Here is a 22,262-nt window from a genome sequence, read left to right as displayed (position 1 = left end):
AATATCGATAATATTTATTATTGTATCGAGTATCGAGGATGTATCGAGTTTTTTACCACATAAATCTGATTATTTTATATACTTTTAAATCTAAAATTAACGAACTTATTTTTAGGTTTCTAGATTTCTTGTAAAGATTCTAAGAAGTATTAACATTCCTACTGATAAACTATGAAACAATTCGAAGATTCAAAATAACAATTGCAAACAGCTGTCTTAATTACCTTCCTTGGAAGTTTTTATATTTAGAAGTAGGTATATTATAAACAATCTTAAACATAATTTACATTTAAATAAAATATCTTAAATGATAAGGAATTATATAAGGTAAAATGTTAGGTCGTAAATATTTCGTTTATTTCTTACAAAATAAACCAAAAATAAAATAAAAATAAAAAATTGTCAAAAGATATTTATTATGCAATAATTAATACGTAACAGTCTTGTTTGTTATTGTGATATTATACTTAGTAGTAATCAAAAAATACAAATTGTTTATTTTATCAAAAATTACAATTTACTTTCAATAGATAAATAATTCAACATTGTTACTTATTATCTGCACAGCAGACAAAACTTTTAAAGTAAATTATACTAGCTGATGAAACAAGTTATGGCAATGACAATAATTAATACACAATCCCTAAATACAATTTACAAATTCTACAGAAATTAACTATACTTATAAGCTATAAAATATATGTATGTAGTCTATTTATCTTTAATTTTTTCCAACATCTTACTAATGTCGTGATTTCCGACTGGATTTGGTCGTTTTAGTTTATGTTTTGCGGTTAATTTCGGTACGCAGCTCTTTAATGGTGGTCTTGTATTGGGTACAGGGAATGTGTCCAACTTCGAATGACCCCCGAGACCGTCATACGATATGTTCATAAAGCTCATGTTAGGGTCGTTTTCTTGTGAGAATTGTATTTTCGCTGGTTCCTTCTTGTGAAATATGCTAGTCTTCGGACTGGCTAAGTCAGGTTTTCTTGTTACGGCGATCCGAGCTGAATTAAGTAGTGCATATTCCGATGGCTGTAAAGAATTATGAATAATGGTATTGTGAAATTATAATAACATATGTATGTGAATATCTGAATCAAAATAAACCTCATTATGATCGGAAGTTCATAATAATTGAACTTAATTTAAGTGTCTTATAAAATGTTTATACTAAATAACAGATTTTCTAGAGTAAATGATATTTAGGAACATTTTAGGGGTACAATGTAGGCACTAAAAACTTTAAAAAATCTCTTATATTGAAATATAAATGAAATATTTAATCAAACTTTACAAAAAGTACCTTAAGATTTTTTTCTGGTAGAGGGTGAGTTGGATGTCTCTGCAATGCGGTTAGAGCAAGACTGCTTTGTTTAAGATTCAGGTATGGAGAGTCAGCATTTTCTATTCTATTCACCATGGTATTCTATAACAGGGAATGCTTAATAAATTTTATATAATATATGAACAGCTTTTAGTCTACTTTATTTGATTTCATGTGTTATTTTCATGCATAGTGAAAATATCAAATCATATGATCATGAAACACCGAGACCCAAGACAACATAGAAAACTAATGGTAATCTACATCAACTCGGCCGGGAATCGAACCCGGGACCTCAGAGTGGCGTACCCATGAAAATCGGTGTACATGCCACTTGACCATGGATGTCATCTAAAAAACAAATTGATAGTTTACAACAGATAATTTCTGAAAGTTAATTCAATACATCTGATACCTACAGAAATTAATAAGTAATATTTAATAATTTCATCCACATATTATGGGTTGCAGATCAGATTTATAATCTATGAACAATGAACAATAATATGTAAAAATGTTATGATGATCAACATTTTCTTGCATGATTAGTAAGAATTTTACTCACAAAGCTGCTGTTACTATCACTTAAAACGATAGCACTGTTCAAATCTTCATTAGGCTTCATCTGTTTAACGGCAGATTCCCATGAGTCCTCTGTGAGGGACTTGTCAAGCATGTCACACACTTTCCGCTTATTCTTTAGGCTGTCATATTTGCGTTGCGCACTTATTAGCTTTTCTTCTGCTGCTCTGTAATGTAATTTATCTCAGTAAGAAAAACTCATATCATGAAATATTACATAATACAATAAAGGATGTTTAACTTCAATTATTCATTAAAAGTACATAAATAAATATATTAAGAATTATATATTTATTATTAGAACTAAATAGCATGGGCAATTCAATTCAGTTGTTAGATATTGAAGGTATGTTGTATAATGTATTTAATTTGATACAGTGTCGTATATTGAACTCTGCTTCATAAAAAATAGTTATTCTATGGCATAACTGGTTCCTAAGATGTTTTATTATTATTACATTTTAATAAAATACATAATGTGTTCTGATCATAAAAAATTAATAATAATTTTTGCAACATTAAAATTTCCCACAAATTATGTATCAAGTACATGAGTACAAAATCTATAACCAGTCAAAGTTCAACAAGTAAAATACATAATGGATTTAGATATTACTAAAAATTTAATTACTCACATTAATTTAGCTTGTAGATCAGCTACATGATTCTTCTCTGAGGCTAGCTGTTGTTTGATATTTTGTAATCTGTCACGGGATTCATTCTTCTTGCTTTCCGATTCACATAATGCTCTGAAATATACAAAAAATATTTGAATACTATGACTAAATTGGTTTATTAGAACATCATTGTTTTTAATATTAACAGTTAATAATGATACAAAAGGCAATGGGAATATTCGAAAAGGAAGAATGATATTGGTGAGCATGGTACAGCTTTGTTATATCCCATGACATAACTGTGACTAAGTTAAAATAAAAGTACGAATAATACTTTTTTTAATGAATTTCAACTATCTATGTATTATGTAAACTGTAATTATTATTATAAGCAAGTGGGTTTTATTGTTATTTAAGATCAGATAATCATTCTCACCTTTTTAATGCTGTTGCAAAAGTAGCAACTGTCCTCACATCCGTATAACCTTCCAACATGCGTTCCACTTCTTCACTTGTCGCATTTAATACTTTTTGTAGTCTAAAATGATAAAGATAATCAGGTCAGGTCATTTCCTAAGTAGCAATTTATATAAACGAAAACAAAGTTATGTAGCACATGTCTTGGATTATGTGGTTTTAGATGTTAGGTAACTTATGTTTATGATGATAATTGGTCAAATATTAAAACAGATAAATAAGTAAAAACTCAATTGTAAAATGATGATTCAAAAGTGCTTATAAAAGCCTACTTAAATAAAGTTTATTTCGATTTTGATTTTGAAACATTCTTAATGTTTATAACATTAAGTTAGGATACATATTTGTTGCATAATTGATTAATCAAATACACTAATCAAACAAATATGGCATTTACATGATTTCTTGGTTGATTTACCCATTTAAAGTTTGCATATTTTTCTTCAGGTTTTCATTCTCATCTCTCAATCTGTTCGTCTCCTTGTTTTGTATCTTGACATATTCCAGTTGTTCCTTCAGAGCAGCTACAGCCGAGTCCCTGCTTTCTAGTTTTTTCTCCGTTGCTTTCAATAGTGCTCTGAAAAATGATAATTATCTTTATTATTTTTTTGTATATGTTTGTCAACAAACAATAGGTTAATTGCTGCTTTTTTAAAATAATGGTAAAGTATAAATATTGACAGTTCAAAAAAGCTTTGTTGTAACTACTATGCACATTAACTAATTATTTCTTGAATACATTTAATTAAGAATACTTTTAAAAGAATATTAAATAGAGTAGTTTTTCTGTTTTTTATTATTTAAATGAATTTAGTCAACACTGAAATTTTTACATGTAGCTCTTACCTGTAAAGACTGCAATGCTATATTTACTTACTTTACATAATTCATTACAATAAAGTACTGTAATGGGTTATATATAATAATTCATATGAGAAAAAGGAATTATTATTTTTATATAGTATCCCATCAACAAAACTATCAGGCATATGTCTAACTATCATTGATGATAACTATCTAGTAATAAAGTATAAATTTATGTATCCATACAAGTTCTTTTTTAGCTCCACTTCTGCAGCCGCAAACTTTTCTTCATGTTCTTTGTATGTAGCTCTCTGTTGTCGGAGCTGCAACTGAGCATCATCAAGACGTGATTGTAATGTTGCTACATCCTCTCCTGTTGACTCGTTGGATATAGTGGGGTAAAGACGAAACATACAACGATCTGTTACTTTGTTGCGGCATTGTGGACATGATTTTGATCTAAAAAATTTGTAATAAATAATATACAAATGTAAAATGTCAAGTTTTGATGTATGATTACATGTATGTAATCATACATCATATTTGATGAAAGAGTAATTAAAGCATTTCTATTATGATGCATCTACATTTAATCTACATTTGGAACCAGTGGTAGATTTAATTTAAAATTATTCTTATAAAATTATGTTTTAAGTGTTATAAAATTTATTTCACCTTGAAATCCACTGAGATAAACAATGGTGATGAAAGATATGACCACACTTAGTCACTTGGATATTCTCCGCCTGGTTTACTAAATCACTACAAATCGTACACAAAATATGCATTTTTCTGAAACAGAATATTTGTTGTTGTGGTGTGAGGTTATAAAAATTTTACTTATCACATACTAAACATAGAATATTGTAAACATTACATACATAATCCAATAATAGTATCAATTTCTTTTATTTTAATTTAATACTAACAAAATAATAGTTTTTCCATGTTAAGTTAGACATTACAAAACTTACCCTCAATATAAATTTAACGAAGTAACGCATAATTTTAATGTTTATACATTTAAAAGTATGTACCCTTTAAAGGTTATGTGATAAGCATTATGATTTAAGATAAAGACAAATAATATTATTATGAAAATATATAAAATTTTATAGTTAGGTAAATACAACAAGATTATGTTTTGCTTTGTATTTAAATATTTTGAAACTCTCACACTTCACAGCACAGATAACTTTTGCATCAAATATTAATCGTAATCACAGATAAGAAAACAATATTTTTGAAGATTTTATTATAATTATGAATAATTTTAATAAACTTTTCAATATCCAATGCTAATAAAATCTCAGTATTTCGTTATTTGTATTTCTCTACAATCTATCACTTCTGTAACGTTCGTGATCTAAGGCCTATAATAATCGTCAATAAGGAAAAATCGAAACATATTCAATTAAATTTTAAGGCATAAGCCTTACAATTTAATTGAATATGAATAAAAATTACAATTACCTTATTACCTTTGCCTTTTCCCTCTAAGGAAAGAAAAAAGCGAAAAAAAAGGGAAAATCGAAAAAGGATAAATAGATTACAGATGATTTAAATGTCAGTCTTTAGGTCTGGAGGCATGTTACAACTTTACATTTTTTAGTAAAAAAAATATTTTTTAATTAATTATAATTTTATTTATGAGTATGGAATAATATACAAATATTAACAAAATAAATTCTAAAATGGGGTTAGGCGAGACAAAATTGCTATAACAGGGTATAATTCATATTTATTTCGGTTCATTTCATTCAATATCAAATTCCTCCATTTTTTTGAGCGCTTTTTTTAAATCTTCTAGTAAAATCTTGACCTGCGATTTATCCATTATTAATTCAGCCGTTTTCTGCTCTCCAGAAAATACTTCATCTGATTGAATGGTGAGTTTTACTGTATCGACTGTACCTTCAGGGCCAGGTGCTGCAGATATGTCTGTTACTTTATTAACTGCAAATAGAATTTTTGAGTATTATACATTAAAAATAGTTTTAATTTATGGTAATCATGGAGCTTAGTAAATCAAGATATTAATTTTCTGGCCTTAATCTTAACACATTAAGCAATAGACGTACAGTTGTAAATTTTATGTTGTATTGTAGCTTATCTCAAAGCTATCGATCTAATGTAAAAATTAAATGGTTTATGTAAAGCGATTTTGCCGTAATTTGCACTTATTTGTAAATATACGTAGTTTTTTACTTCTTTTTTTGAATGACATATTGTTTTTCTAAAGATTTTAGACACGTTGTTTTATTTACATTAAAGACAGTATCATTACTATTATTATTACCCGTCAAATAAGCCTATTTGACGACCTAAGGGACGGCCAAGTTTTTGTACACACGTAGAAAAAAATCACTAAAAAAAGTCAAAATGGCTGCCGTTTAGAGGAAGTGAGTTGGACCAATGTAAATGGGTGTATTTGTATATTAAAATAGTTGTATTACAAGTATCTAGAATACCGCTAGTCGTAACCGGACACACTCTAGATATTAATTATGTAATTAAATCATTTCTTTATTATGCTTTTGTGTAAAAGTATAAACTTTTGGACCCATTTTTAAACGTTGGGAAATATCTTATTATGATCTAGTCAAAATACATATTGATTAAATTTAGTCTTTAAAATGTTATATCCTTACTCATAAATCCATTATTTTTAATATTAGTCTCATAAGCTTCTCTCCCTGTCTCAGCTGCATCCGCCAGCGCGGATGCGTGAGCTCTTGGCACGCCCAGCACGAGTAAGTCCCTCGCCAACTGAACCCCGCTGCACCCACAGCGATATGCTTGTTTCAATGTCCATCGGAGTACCGCTGCAGCGCGGGCGCATTCATCTCGAGATGCTAGTAAAAATAAATTAGCCAAATTATAGTTGAGTTATATTATGTATAGATAAGATAGATGTATAGAAGCAGCAGAGTTGGCCCAGTGGTTAGAACGCGTGCATCTTAACCGATGATTGCGGGTTCAAAACCAGGCAAGCACCGCTGATTCATTTGCTTAATTTGTCTTTATAATTTATCTCGTGCTCAGCGGTGAAGGAAACATCGTGAGGAAGCTTGCATGTGACAAATTTCATAGAAATTCTGCCACATGTGTATTCCATCAACCCGCATTGGAACAGCGTGGTGGAATATGTTCCAAACCTTCTCCTTAAAGGGAGAGGAGGCCTTTAGCCCAGCAGTGGGAATTTACAGGCTGTTGTTGTTGTTGTTGTTGTTGTATGTATAGAAGAAAGTAAGCGTGTCATCGTAAAATGTAAAGATGTAAGATGACATGATAGTATTTGGCATTGTCGCCTGTGAATATCTCTGTATGTGCTGGGAACAGGAAACCTTTGTTCTAAAGGAAAAGTCTTTGAGCTTATTTTATCATATTGTCCAAATGGTTGTATGGACTGATATGTGGTACCTAGTTTTTGCCAACACAAGAAGGGATTCATCATGGTATCCTTTACCACGGAGAAAGGGTAGAATTATTATAACATAAAGCACATTCAATAAAATATGCTTGTCCGACTTATGGTATGAATTACTGAATTAAAATTCTCGTGCTGCTTAAATTAATAGTCCAGTCAAAATTAACATTCACCCTTGCATAGCTGGAAGGATGCTAAGATGTTGCCAAATCATATGTACGGTGGGGATACTATTATAAGGATCTGGCATGAAAAATCTACACATCGACAGGGACTTTTTACCATTTCAATTTTCCAGCTTCCTGAGAATTTGTACAAATTTATAACTATCTTTTCGGACATTTTAATTTTATTTTTTTTTTTTCAAATAAATATATTTTTACTTACATAAATTTGTATCCTTTAATATTTCCATGATGCCGTCATCCTGTCAAAAAATGTAAATTTTTAATGAACAAGTTTATTATTGCCATTTTCACTATTAATACTTATTTTCGGAGGAATAATTCTTTATAAAATAGTTATTTTCGACTACTATAGACGGAATCGATTATTTAATGAAAGACTCTGTCTAATGCTGCCCATATGTTGTAAGTCCATGTGCGTATTTGTATTATTGATTTTATAACGAAACACTGGAAAGATCATTTGAAAATTTTAGGAGTGAAAGAAACGCTTAGAGTGAAAACGCTTCAAGAAAGTCATCACAGATCGGCGACTATTGAACATATTATACTATGAGAATTGTTTTTAACATAAATAAGATATGCTATGCAATTAGATGAAATACTAGCAAGTGTGTAGAAAAAAATGTTGATTAGGGAAATATCCTCAAACAATACCTACAGCCTACCTATCCTTAAATAATACTATCAAACGCCATTTGATAGCAGATTGTGACATCAATTTGTGAATATAGAAATATTATACTACTTTAATATTTTTTTTCCAATTAAATTGATCAAATATTATTACAGCATATTATTACGATATACTCAAACAGACGAGATTCTCAGCTCTGTGACGGATAGAACTCCTTGTTCCCTTATTAGGTTAACATCAAAGACACATTGAGAGCTTAGCCAAATGTAATTTGTGTTGGAAATAACACAAAGGAATATATATCAATGCATACGAAAAGGTCACCTAGTGCTACGAGTCTATTAGGTGATCAGTTTCATAATTAAACTTTATTAACTTACATTTCATTTTAATGATAATCCTTGTTTTGAATATATTTATAATATGGAACACTCATCATATGTAACTTATTTAATAAACAAACCAAACCTTTTCTTAGTGTTGTGTTGTGGTATTACATTTAATTTTAAAATTACGACACATAAAATTGTTTATTAAACAATCGTATTTAAGTAAAAACGATATGCATAATTGTTATTGTAAATTCCCGTTGATTGCTTTAATAATTGTTGAGTTTTGTAATTTAATATTGTCACATCTATATATGTATGTGTCGTTCCAGAGGTTAGCCGGAACCAACAAAAATAGACACACATACAAAAATTGTAAAAAATGTTTTTTGGAATATGTATCGTGTATACATACATATACATTTAGTAAAAAGCAGTTTTTTAATATTACAAACAGACACTCAAATTTTTTTAAATGTATATTCAAAAGTAACTCAGCCAAAAGTCCTTCTATCTGGCTGTCACTCTTTTAACGGCCAAATAATCGAACTGAATTTTCTAAAATTTGGCATCAAGAAAGCTCAAGTCCCAAGAAATATCATCGGCTACTTCTTATGCCTAACACCTAACGAACGAGAGATTTTATCAATTTGATTTTATTCCCACCTCAAAATTATATTGTTGTGATGTATGTTATAATAGTTGTAATAAAATTGAACAAATAATAAAATATTACGTGTACCGGTGTGTTTATTATTTAAAAATAGCCATATTACCTTAAAATGAAAGTTATTGTCAAATAACAAATAGAAATACCATTTTTTTTGTATAAGTACATGTATGTGCCAATGCCTTTTTTATAGCGTTATTTAAAAAATATTCTTGTTTTTAATATATCGTAAAATAGTAAAGAACATTATTGTTGTGTTGTAGTTTATGACGTAATTTTGTTTGATAATGGATATCATTGTCATACAAAATTTAAGTATAGGGTATAGACTTTTTTCATTTGATAAGAATGATTTAGGTATTGGGCATATGTTTCGCTATTGTTTCATTTAAAAATGAAACAACTTTTTTCAATATTATCAGAGAACTGTCAGGATATTAATTCTAAAAAAAATTATAGATATTTTTTTTATTTCACATTTAATCTTTCGCCTCTTTATCAGAATTCACTTGTGATTAGTATTTTTTGTATAAGCATGAAGCATATACAGACGATGCCTAATTACAATTTGATTGTTGTTATCTTACCTACTACTTTAATTTGTCTTAGAAGTGGATTATTGCGTGAAATCAAATCATCTTTATTCTAGGAGAATTTCAAGTATCATGAGTAGTTTTTAAGCGTCAAGTCTGAAAATGACAAAGTTGCTCAGGAATGTAATGTCATTGATAGTAACTATCAAAAATCTCAGTTTAGGTATTTACTTTTATGGCATACGGTACACGTTTATTTATTGTTTCAAAGAAACATTTTAAATAATGCCTAGTGGCATTTCTTAGGATATATTGCTTACATATAATAATATAATGCTATGATAGCTGAATAGACCACAATTATATAGAAATGTTTCTATTAAACTGTACACTCAATTTTAGAAGACATTAGATTTTGTTAGATTATTGGGTCGAAATATGTCAATTTTAATACTAGACGCTAAATAAGGTTGATGTACACAGTCCTATTAATATGTCATTTATTTAACTCGAAAGTAACAAAGATGCATTGCCAATACTATATGTAACTGAAATCTGAATAAATCAATAAGAAAATATCACATGATTGATGAAATTAATAAGGATTATATCACAAGGTTTTATATCGAGTGAAATTTCAAAATCACTCGACCAGTAGAAATTTCCACAACATAATGCTCAATAGGAAACTTTAGGATTTCGAAACTCAGATACTTGAAAAGCCATTGATTTGCCGTCTCGATGACATTATAAGGAATCCGTCTAATTTTAATAATAAATCTGTCACTAACAACGTTTTATTTACTATATTGTTTTAAGAACATCAATTATTTCTATTTACATCTATGATTAGGGGTCCAAGCAATGTGCATGGTACAAATGACTACATCGACTTTCATTTGTCATTCTCTATTTAAAATGTCACATAATTCGTAATAGCTTGCAAATGTGTCAAATAACACGATTTTCTAACGAAGATTTGTTCAAATGCAGAAGAGTTGTTTTTAAAAACGCATTAAGCACTTAAGTGTAAAAGAGCTCGCTCTGATTTAAAACGCCATTTATTTAAGATCCTCATGTTTTATTGAACCATCTGAGCTCCTTGCTGAAGCTAAAGATTCGAATGGAGAAAAGTATAATCATGAAAGTTTTGAGAATGTCTGCCTACGAACCTGTACAAGTACCGGTAGTGCCATTCGCACTTTTTCTTTCTTTTTAAATTTGGATACATGACAATGAATTCATTTACTAGGTATATAATGCCTAAGTAGGTATAGTTTGTTAATTTGGTTAATGTGTATGTTATAGCTGCGTTAATGTAAGCGAAATATCTATTGGCACGACTTACTGATAAGAGCGACCCATAAATATACCCGGTCTTTTCTATTGATATTTTTATTTATTTAAGAGTTCGCCTAGCTAAATTTACCTACCATAATACACGGCTTTTGTAACGTCCAATGTGATCTATTATTAGTGTGTTATGATTTTGTATATAACTGCTTTAAATTTTATCGAATGCCTTACTTTAAAGTTTTGTAAACAACGCAACGTCAAAATCTAGCAATTAAATCGCTAGATACATCAATAGAGTGATTCAAGAAAGGTTTATACATGTATAATACATTCATATTCAATATATCAAATATGTAGTGCCTTTTTTTATTTATTTATAATTCTGTGACAATACAGAATAATATATTGAACTTACCGGCTGTTCTTCTACTACATGATGTAGCAGAGTCCTGAAGATTGGTGCAGGTAGGCTGCCTAGGGCGTGGAGCGCAGCCAGCGCCCACAGTGGACAGTCACCATCCGAGCAGAACTTAAATTTCTGTAAGATGCTGTTGATTTTAATTGAATACTTGGATGTTGCTACGTTATTTGGGGTCTGGATATAATAGTAATTGGTCCTTGAAGTACAGCCCACTTAAATCCCAAATATAATAATTTGCATTATATAACTTCTGGTAAGTATGTTAGCAGAAACGACCAGTAATTATTGACCCATTACTTAGCGTCCTCTTCTACTAAGTATGAAGCTTGTCCAGATTATTTACGTAGCTTTTCTTCACCGCTGAGTATGAGATGCATTAGGAATACAATTTAGTACATGAGAACTCTGTGCTTGCTTGGATTGTATCAGACGTTTGTACTCCGGTTAGAAATATATTTGTGTATTTATTACTTATTACACAAATCGGTAAAATCGTTTAGGTGGAGTTCAGTACCGATTTTTATGCTATTGTTAGGGCAATATACGGGCAAATATGAAACCTGATGGTAAATAGCTACTGCTTATAAAAATTGGCACCGTAAGAAATATTAACCATATCTAACATCCCAATGCGCCACCAACCTTGGGAACTAAGATATTACGTCCTTTGTGCCTGCAGTTACAATGATCTACTCACCCTTGAAACTTGAACACAACAATACTAAGTATTACTGCTTGACGATAGAATATATGATGAGACGATCACACATAGAAGATGTATATATATGGAGATAGTCAATATTTATTACCTTTTGACATTTAACACTGTTTTCATGCGAGCTTCGAGTGTTCTCACAGAGTATACGAAACAACATAAATAACATATATCTACCTACGGATAAATTTACCCTTGATAATACTCACCATAGCAATGTGTTAAAAGCGATGGCCTGAAACAAGAGGAGAATAAAATTAGCATTGGAATTAGTGGCTAAGTCATACATACGCCATTGTTGTATTTCACGCGGTCAATAGATCTTAATGCGTAATAATATTGGGGTAAATTGTAAGTTGTTGATCGTGACTCTGGCTGTGTAAAATAATTATATATTAGTGAAGTTGCCATTTGTAAAATTAAATTTAACTCCTTGTTGAAATAGTCATCGGGACCTCACGGATATATTGCTTTTACAAACTAACGATAGATATAATATAACGAATAATAAGGTTTACGGTATTTTGGTATATAAGGATATTCTTATATAGATTTGTTATGTATATAATATTATATTGATATATAATAAAATTTGCAGTTTTCATGAAAGATAAAACATACTAATAACGACTCCTAGCTTCGTACGGGTAAAATTTACTTATAAAAAAATACATAAAGCCCGTTTTGCACAAAATAATAAATATGTAAATTGATTTTATAACGTTTATTTATTAGTATTTATTAGTAGGTAATAAATAGCTATCATCTAAGGTATCGTTAATATGTCCAACAAAATATCTAAGTGCGGTCATACATATATATGCGGTGATAGATGCATAGCATAAGATAGCCTATATGCTAATCAACTTAACTATCTTAGAGAAAAAAAATAGAAGTGAGATGCTCTAATTGTACCTTCTTAATATACTAAAATAGTTACCCTCTGACCTACAATGCAAGTCTTTTGATTAACTTCAACGGACTATGATGCAGGCTTATCGTCTATGAAACCTTTATCTCAACTTTATATAGACCTCGTTGACAGATTATAGGCTAACTTTTAATATCTTGGCATCAGGCCTCATATCATATATGCTACGGTAAACTGTGAACTGTAACACTGTAAGATTGTGAACGTTTATTCAACTTACTATACAACATATACAATTTCGACAGTTCACAATATTAGGGTAGAGATTTTATAATGTTATTGAAAATTTCTTCAATAGATTATCTAACCAATGATATTCTAATAAACAGATATGTTATACCCATACTAAACAACAGAAAAAAGTGTGCCACGCCGGGGACAGTTTATTTTAAATTTCGTTACAAGTGATAAGGATAGCTTGATAAAAACAATAAGTAAAAGGGATAACTAGATGTTTTAATTACGCAAAACGTATTACTACATAATTATAATGTATTAAAACGTATTACTGGCATAATTATGATGAAAACGACTAAAGGCAAACGTCCCAATTAGGACGTTTTCTAGTCTTCACTTTTTGCGCGTTAATGACATATCTGTTTACTAGAACATCATTGAATCTAACGGTATTAACAATTTTATTACGTTTATACATACCTATATATTCTAACTAAATTCTCTATTTCCCATGGGATTATTTTATAAAACAAACAAATAGTATGTTTAGTGTCCAGTTAATGTTAGCTGTTAGTGTGGAAAAATTGGTAACTGACAATTATAAATTTATAACCTTCTAAGGGTTGTTTTTATGTTATGCATGCTGATAAGATATTAGGTTTTAATAGGACTTTTTAACTCTAAAAAGCAAGGAATTACTCTCCATATGAAGACTATATAAAAATAAATTTAACTATTAGGCTAAATATTTACCGTTACATGTTTTAAGCTCCGGGACGATCAAAGAAGCGATGGATGGATGGTTTGAAAGACGATATGGTTAGATAATGTTACTTATGAGATGACGTCAGACAGAGAATTATGGAAGAAGAAGACATGGTGCACCGACCCCAAGCCATTTGGGATAAGGTCAGGAGGATTATGAGGATGATTTTCTAAGTTAGCCGCTCGACTGGACGGAAGAGCAATGAGTCAGTACTATTATAAATGTACCAATAAATCAGTACTAATAAGATTTTAAATTACCATGGTAATTTATATTATTACAGTTAGTAAATACTAGGGAGCTACACGAAGTAAAAATAAAAAACATGATAAATATCCCGTATTTAATAACTGCGATAATGCTAATAAGTATCTTTAATGATTTCACTTCTGAGCTTTTTCTGAAATTTCGAGAAGGTTTTGGAATTTCACAGCGCTGCTCTGATGCGTTTGGAATACATATGATGCAGATTTTAATTCGGAAGATGTAGGTTTTACCACGATTTTTACCAACGATAAGATGATAAACACCAAATTATGGAGACGACAATTCTGTGGTGCTTGTCTAGCTTTGAATAGAAATACTAAGTCAAGATATGTCAGAATAGTATAAGAGATTCCTTGTTTAATATTTTTGTAATAGAATATTATATAGTAGTTCGTTGAAATGTATTAAATATCCACATACTAGTTTATTCTGAAACACCAGACATATGTGTTTGTGAATCAATTAATGATTTACAAATAGCTAAACCAATTGTTGATTTAATTGATATTATTACGAATTCATGTGTAAGTACACACGTAGGTACATAACGGTGAATATTTGCAAATATCAAGACTGGAATTTTCAATTTGAGCTATACGACTTCATTACATTGAACAAAACAAAGTCGCTTACCGATGTCTGTCCCTATGTACGCTTAGATCTTTCAAATTACACAACGGATTTCGATGCGTTTTTTTAATAGATAGATTGATTCGAGAGGAAGGTAATAATACCTTGACAATATAATAAAGAAAAACTGAAAATTTTCGAACTTTCTAATTTGATGTCTTAACATCTTATGTAGTATACTTATTTATAATCAGTGTTTTACCCGTGCGAATCCAAGATGGGTCATAGATTATCATTTATACGATCTTTATAATCTTTTAATTTATATTGCAACATAATGGCATGATATAATTATAAAAGATATCTGTTATGTTGTTAATAAAGTCAAGCCGAATTATGTCACATTATGTCGATATATTGTGATAATTAGTTAGAAAAGTGGACTTTTTATGTAAGTTATCTATTGTACAGGGTTATTGGTAATTCGACTTATATCTGTTAGGAGGTGATAGGGGTTACTATTTGCAATAATTTTAACCCCCATATTATACATGGTGCAAAAATTAACCATTTTTTAATTATCACGTCTTTTAGCTTTTTTCAAAATTTGTCAAAAATGCAACTTCAAAAATTTGTTTAAAAAAAGGTATCAATTAATATCAATTATTTTATTTTCTTTTTTATAAAAACCATTAACACTGAATATTTGTCAATGTTTAAACATTAATTTTTGGTCTAAATTTAAAAATGCCAAAAAAAAATGCTAATTTAATTATGATTATATGGGATATTAAGGTAAAGTTAGTGAAATTACAAAAATGCCTACATGTAGGTATGTATGCTTCTTACATTACTTTATATTAGAAATTACGTATTTTAATGTTTTTCTAAATATAAAAAATAATAACTGAACAGATTTGTATGTAAGTTGGAATATACATAGAGACTTGACGCCCAGGTCTGAAAAGATAGGGCGTAACCCCATGTACATACAGTGAATATGTGAGGTGGGGTCTCGCGTGTGCAGCTTAAACGGCCTTAAAAGGGACCAGTTATATCGCAGCCTCCCTTTGAAGATGAATTGCGTTTTGAAGACGGCCATGGCTGTGATTTCACTTTCTTGGAATTTCACATAAAACGCCCATCGCCATAAGGGGCTTAGGTACTTTATCATTTATTTTTACGCATTGGAAACTTTCCAATGCGTAAAAATAAATGAAAAGACAGAGAGAGACTAGCTGCCTACCTTACCTACCTACCTACAGAACGCAGACTCACAGCCTGTAAATTTCCTACTGCTGTACTAACGATCTCCCAAATTAACACAATCAATAGTAACAGCCTGTACATTTCCCACTGCTGAGATAAGGCCTCCTGTTCCATTAAGGAGAGGGTTTGGAACATATTGCACCACACTGTTCCAATGCGGGTTATTGGAATGCACATGTGGCTGAATTTCGATGAAATTAGACACATGCAGGTTACCTCACGATGTTTTCCTTCACCGCCGAGCACGAGATGAATTATAAACACAAATTAAGCACATATATATAGTGGTGCTTGCATGGGTTCGAACCCGCAATCATCGGTTATGATGCACGCGTTCTAACCACTGGGCCATCTCAGCTCAACACAATCATTATTATACACGAATTAATATGGTCGGAAAAAAAGGCTTCAACCTTTATCTCATCATCATAATTCCATTCCGAGTAACTACGCACTCGAAACGACTTTCATTCAGTAGAGTTACGCATGTTTTCATTCAATCAGCCGGTCCCAGGTGTTTTTCTTCAAAACCGTCGTACTTATCGTCTGAATGGCTTTGAACCACTCCACTAAATCAATTAGGAAATGTCAAATATTGTGTTTATAAGGTTAAGTTGTTATAAAAAATTTAATAATAAAAAAACGATAATTTGATTAAATATTAGTAGAGTATATTTAAAAATTTTGATACTTGGACTGTTGGGTAAAGGCCTGTTATCTTCTTAAAGCGAGTTTTTGGTTCTGATTCCAACATTTATATTACATTATTTAATATTTCTCATGTCCTTTATAAAGTCTACTCAATATTAATTACGTTTTATAAATCGTAAACGCTTTAGTAATATGTAAAAGTTTATTTGTTTCCTAACACAAAAAGTATTTTTGAGAACTGCCTGTCCTACTCACAGATCTATGGTTAAATATATTTTAATAAGTAATAAATAAATGAATATTGGACAGCATCACATACATTACTCTGATCCCAATGTAAGTAGCATTTTTACATCGACTCGGCCGTGAATCGAACCTCGGAATAGCGTACCCATGAAAACCGGTGTACACACTACTCGATCTCAGAGATCTTTAATATATAGAATGTTTTAGATAGAGTTCAATGAAGTATTTACGAACACTGGTTTGGTTATCATTAGTTTGAATTAGGGCTTATTATAGAATTCCATTATTGAGAAGAATGTCAGTGTGACGTAAAAATATTTTAAGAGATGATCAAGAAAAGTTTACAATCTATCAAGGTATGTCCGGCGTATCCTAACAATAAGATTTTCTACGAATTTTTTTGTTGACAAATTGATGTAATGCATGGATGTTTTATATTGAGATAAATCTGTGTGCATGCTGTTAGGTACTCTTGTATTTTAAACAAAAAAAATCAAAATGCACTTTATTCAAGTAGGCTTTTGCAAGCACTTTTGAATCGTCATTAAACAACTATTTTAAATGAAGCTACCACCGATTCGGAAAGTAGTTTCTTGCCAAGAAGAACCGGCAGTTACAATAGGGAATACGAAATGTTTTTATTTTTGTGTTTATTTTAAATAACTCCATAAAGGCGAGACCAGGAGTATATTAAAAATCTAAAATCCTGTAATTTACTGCAAAAAATGCGGTTTCAAAATGTCTATTTAAATTTTAGCGCGAAAACCGATCTATGTTTCGTAATGACGTCACTGCTATCTGTCACTGCCCCCACTAATCGTACTTGTCCTTACTAGCTTTCATATTTATACATTTTTTCTTAACCTTTGAGATATTTTTTGTAAAAATTTAAAACGGACTATCGATACACCGAAAAAAACTTTTTTGACGTACGTTTTATGCCAATGAGTTCATCTATTTCAATAAAGTTTTCAAATAAAAGGTTTTTGACTATACCTTCAGACAAACTAAGAAAAAAAAGCTTGATAGTGGTTTCAAGCTGAAAGGAAGAATCTGGAGTCTGCTTTGACAAACCCAACTTTCATTTTAATTCGAAAAACGCAATTAATTCTCGTTTCAATGTTCATTTTTTTACAACTATAATCTCAAATAAGTAGTCGTAACAGGAGTGACGTCACTGAACGCTAATTAGTGTTTTGAAATACGTTCCGTTTCCCGATATTTTAATTCGTAATTATTGTTAAAAAACAAAATTATATCAAGTATATACCTTGCAGTAGCTCATCTTTTATACTTTTGAGCATTTTAATAGCAAAATTTTCATAAATATTATACTTGCATGTTCCCTTTTATATACGTAATTTATCCTGCCTGGAAAACTACAAGTATTTCATATTAAAAATAGGGAATCAATAACACCCATCTTTCGATACTAATTGGTACACGGATATATTTTACGGTAAGTAGTTGTAACCAATATGCAATGTACTCCGTGAAACGCTTTTTTGTAGATATTTTACACGTTACATCGTTAAGTCTCTCTCTGAGTTTGGCAGGGACCTTATAATTATCATTCAAAATGTTCATTTCAATGTAGGCATTTCCTGTATACTCGAATATATTTGGGCATATAAGTTATGTTATATTACACAACAATCAAAAGCACCGTTTACAAATAGTAATTTTAAAACGTATTAAATTACTAGTGTAAAAACCGCTCATTATAACATAATATAAAACAAATACGCTTACCGCTGTCTGCCCTTATGTATGCTTAGATCTTTAAAATTACGCAACGGGCTTTGATGCAATTTTTTTAATAGATAGAGCTATTCGAGAGTAAGGTTTTTGTATATAATACATGGACAATATGGTAAAGAAACACTGATAATTTAAAGGTTTCGAATGTGGTGTAAACAAACAAATTCTGTTGTATAATTCTTTTCAGCATTGCACCCTTAAAGCCGTTGCGTCTCGTTAGTAATAATAGATAATGATCAGATCCCATCAGATATGTTTCCCTCAAATTTGACCTTGAAACTTTCACATCGCAATAGCATATTATACAGTGCAGTCCTATTATAAAAGAGATCCCATAAGATCCTGAATGGGTCCATTTGAGTCTAATGAATATGAAACAAGACGGAGATATTGCGACCCACGGTACAGCTAGCACTGTTTGCAATTCAACAGGTGGTATTTTTGGAGCGACAGCAAAAAAAGATTTTCAACAAAATATTTTCATATAATCCTTTAAAATGCACGGGTAAACGATGTAGGGGTTATAATGTAATAATACATACGAATAATGTAAAATTTACTTTGACAAAGTTTTATGTTTAGTTCAAATTAAAAAAAAGGTTAAAATTACGGCGTTTTTCCTTTAATATATTTTAAGGCGTTTAACATGGCAATTTAGCAATGTTTACAGTATATCTTTACTAATATATATTATTATCAATGTAGAAGGAACTCTGCCTGTCTGTCGCTGTTTCAATACCAAACCGTTGAACCGAATTTGATGAAAGTTTGTATGATGATATTTACTTGGTGGTAGGGCTTTGTGCAAGCCCGTCTGGGTAGGTACCACCCACTCATCAGTTATTCTACCGCCAAATAACAGTACTCAGTATTGTTGTACCAACTACAGGCACAAGGGACATAACATCTTAGTTAGTTCCCAAGGTTGGTGGCACATTGACGATGTAAGGAATAGTTAATATTTCTTACAGCGTCATTGTCTATGGGCGATGGTGACCACTAACCATCAGGTGGCCCATATGCTCGTCCGCCAACCTATAACATAAAAAAAAGATGCAAATTTGAACTTCAAGGACGGACAAAAGCTACTTTTTGCCTAACACAAGACAACCAACACCCTAAAACGGGAGCGAATGCACAGGCAACAACTAGTTCATTATATTTCACAACGCTAGACGAGATATTTAGACAATAGAAAATTTAAAATCATTGTCCATTCGAAGATTTGTTTGGACGTTCATTCCCGAACCTCGGAAAGTACGTAATGTATGCACTCTTGGTTTTATTTGTTTGGGATTTGCTGGATTTTAAGATTTAGGGAATAGGGAGGTAATTGTGTGTGTGTGTACAATATATGTTCTGTATAATATGTGCTGCTCACTATGACAACTTCACTATTTCCCTTGGAAATTACAGCTGTAGGAAATCTTTTTATTTTTATATAATAGGTGGCAAACGAGTAGGAGGCTTACCAGATGGAAAGTGACAACTACCGTCTATAGACATCTGCAACACCAGGGGGCTTGCAGGTGCGTTGCCGGCCTTTAAGGAAGAAATATATAGAAGAAGGAAGGAAATCTAGTGACCATATTTTACCGATTTACTGTTCCATAATTTTGAAATATTACTAAAGATAATACTATTTTACTACTTATTATTTTTTTTTTAATAATACTATTTCGTAACGAAATTAAATGCAAAAGTAAACGTGCTTCTTTATTTGTTTGTTACGTTAAAAGTTAATGTTATAGTAACCCATATTTTTCCTTTAGCACGTGATGAATTATAAAAATCCCGACCTAGTGAGAGTTTCACTCGTACTCCCAGGGTTCCGTACCACTCAACAATTTAGAGATATTTACGGTTTTTCGGAAAATTTTCTACCCTTGCGCTACAAACAAGATATCGCTTCTTTCAAAATTTCACGAATCTAGGTCAACGGGAAGTAGCCTATCGGTTTTGTTTCCCTTTACGAATGTATGGGAAATACGACGTAAAGGGCTATATCTTTTAATCTTGTGGTTCCATTTTTTCCCAGTTTCAAGGGACCATCGACTTCAACACTTGATACTAATTTCAACATTATACCTCTAAATGTACCCGAGAAATAGGATTTTGAAGGACAGACACACAGACAGACAACGAAACGATCTTATAAGGATTTCTCATTTTCATTATATGTACAGAACCCTAAAAATAATAAAACAACTGAAAACTGAGAATATCCAGATAAGAATAGACCATAATATATCAATTGGACAATATCGGTTTAAAAAAATAAAATGTAATAAAACCTAAAAGTATATAAAAAAAATATCAACAAGAAAACAAATTGAAAATCTATTTCTACAATTTGAAACCTTACACGTTGTTCATTACGAAAACTTTCGAAATTTTCACGATTCTTTGCACATCGATCGTAACGAGTTGAAAAGTTTTAAAACTCTAAAGCAAGCATATAATTCTTATAAGCAACTAATTTTCGTTATATGATCGATTTGAAATAAAAAAAGTAAAGTAACATTCCCATTGAGGTTTGGAACATATTCCACCACGCTGTTCCAATGCGGATTGTTGGAATGCACATATGGCAGAATTTCGATGAAATTAGACTCATGCAGGTTTCTTCACGATGTTTTCCTACACCGACAAGCACGAGATGAATTATAAACACAAATTAAGCACATATATATAGTTCTTTGAACCCGAAATCATCGGTTAAGATGCACGCGTTCTAAACACTGGGCCATTTCAGCTCGATTTGAAATATACTATTTTAATTGATAATACAATTATTCTGGACAATTTACGTCCTGACTGACTTTCATGCAAATAAATTAAAAGTATTTGTATGTTTACCTTGGTATGACTATTTTTATTTCTTTGGTAGGCGCAAATGAGCCATCTGATGGTAAGTGTCACCACCGGTGCTGTGAATAATTTTAACAATTCCTTTAATCGCCAATGTGCTTACTATGATACCAGTAGTTACACTGGTTCACCCACCTTTTGACCCCAAAAATAACACTAACATTACCGCTTGACAGTAGTATCTGATGAGTGGGTTGTTGTTGTATGTTTTTATGTTCCTCACTTGAAGAGGTTTGTTATTATTATAAAGGTTCTTCTTTAACCTAATCAATGTATGTACTACCATCATATAATATCAACTTCTATGGTACTGGTAGCGTTGGTTTTACACTAGATATATTCTGGGCTAGGCTGTAGAGGGCGGCAAAATGATGAGAAAAAAAAATACCCTTTGCGTCGTCGTAAATCTTACAATAATATAAAAATATACTTAATTCCTGCTACGAATAAGTCTTTTTTTATTATATATTTTTTTAGTAATTTATGCATAATTGCGAAAGTGGTTCGGCATTTCTTTAAACGATTCAGTGTAATTCCTGGCATTTAGTACATAACTTGTTAAGTCCCAATTTTAGTGTAAGGAATGGTTAATTAAGGAATCTATAGTTGGTGATGATCATTTAATATTAGGCGGCATTTGCCAGTATAAGTAAAATATTATTAAGTATGTAAATATATAATTAATTATCATCGTCGATAAAATTACTAAGGATATTTTTATACCTTT

The 22,262-nt window shown here is 30.9% G+C and overlaps 2 protein-coding genes across 3 annotated transcripts in view; both read right to left on the bottom strand.

Annotated features, from left to right (window-relative positions):
• Nucleotides 1-388: 388 nt before the first annotated feature.
• Nucleotides 389-4,983, bottom strand: LOC124538980 (E3 ubiquitin-protein ligase TRAIP). Of its 2 annotated transcripts, XM_047116272.1 has the most exons (9): nucleotides 4,785-4,983; nucleotides 4,486-4,602; nucleotides 4,057-4,269; nucleotides 3,425-3,583; nucleotides 2,966-3,067; nucleotides 2,548-2,661; nucleotides 1,896-2,079; nucleotides 1,310-1,432; nucleotides 389-1,038 (listed from the first exon to the last, which is right to left on the bottom strand). In XM_047116272.1, exons 2-9 carry the CDS (start codon nucleotides 4,596-4,598, stop codon nucleotides 712-714), a joined length of 1,335 nt encoding a protein of 444 aa, XP_046972228.1. In that variant the 5' UTR covers nucleotides 4,599-4,602; nucleotides 4,785-4,983; the 3' UTR covers nucleotides 389-711. The 2 variants fall into 2 exon arrangements, with proteins under 2 accessions (XP_046972228.1, XP_046972230.1); XM_047116274.1 differs by lacking the exon at nucleotides 4,785-4,983 and having other exon boundaries at nucleotides 4,486-4,764.
• A 474-nt stretch (nucleotides 4,984-5,457) lies between these two features.
• Nucleotides 5,458-22,262, bottom strand: part of LOC124538915 (putative peptidyl-prolyl cis-trans isomerase dodo) — a 29,494-nt gene continuing 12,689 nt past the window's right edge. Inside the window, exons 2-6 of the mRNA XM_047116176.1 lie at nucleotides 12,236-12,261; nucleotides 11,306-11,428; nucleotides 7,628-7,667; nucleotides 6,462-6,665; nucleotides 5,458-5,766 (exon numbers count right to left, since the gene is read on the bottom strand). Of these exons, the coding sequence (XP_046972132.1) occupies nucleotides 5,567-5,766; nucleotides 6,462-6,665; nucleotides 7,628-7,667; nucleotides 11,306-11,428; nucleotides 12,236-12,238 (570 nt within the window). The 5' untranslated portion in view covers nucleotides 12,239-12,261 and the 3' untranslated portion in view covers nucleotides 5,458-5,566. The remainder of the gene's footprint in view (nucleotides 5,767-6,461; nucleotides 6,666-7,627; nucleotides 7,668-11,305; nucleotides 11,429-12,235; nucleotides 12,262-22,262) is intronic.

Source organism: Vanessa cardui, chromosome 21, assembly GCF_905220365.1.
Source record: "Vanessa cardui chromosome 21, ilVanCard2.1, whole genome shotgun sequence".
Classification (NCBI taxonomy): Eukaryota; Metazoa; Arthropoda; class Insecta; order Lepidoptera; family Nymphalidae; genus Vanessa; species Vanessa cardui.
This window is presented reverse-complemented; position numbering and strand designations above follow the sequence as displayed.

Excerpts from the sequence above, each read along its gene's own strand:
- LOC124538980 (XM_047116272.1), bottom strand. The coding sequence starts at position 4,598 with ATGCATATTTTGTGTACGATTTGTAGTGATTTAGTAAACCAGGCGGAG. Across the intron at positions 2,662-2,965 it reads TTTGCAACAGCATTAAAAAG|AGCATTATGTGAATCGGAAA; the intron begins GTGAGAATGATT and ends TGTATATTTCAG. Across the intron at positions 2,080-2,547 it reads GATCTACAAGCTAAATTAAT|AGCAGCAGAAGAAAAGCTAA; the intron begins GTGAGTAATTAA and ends ATTACATTACAG.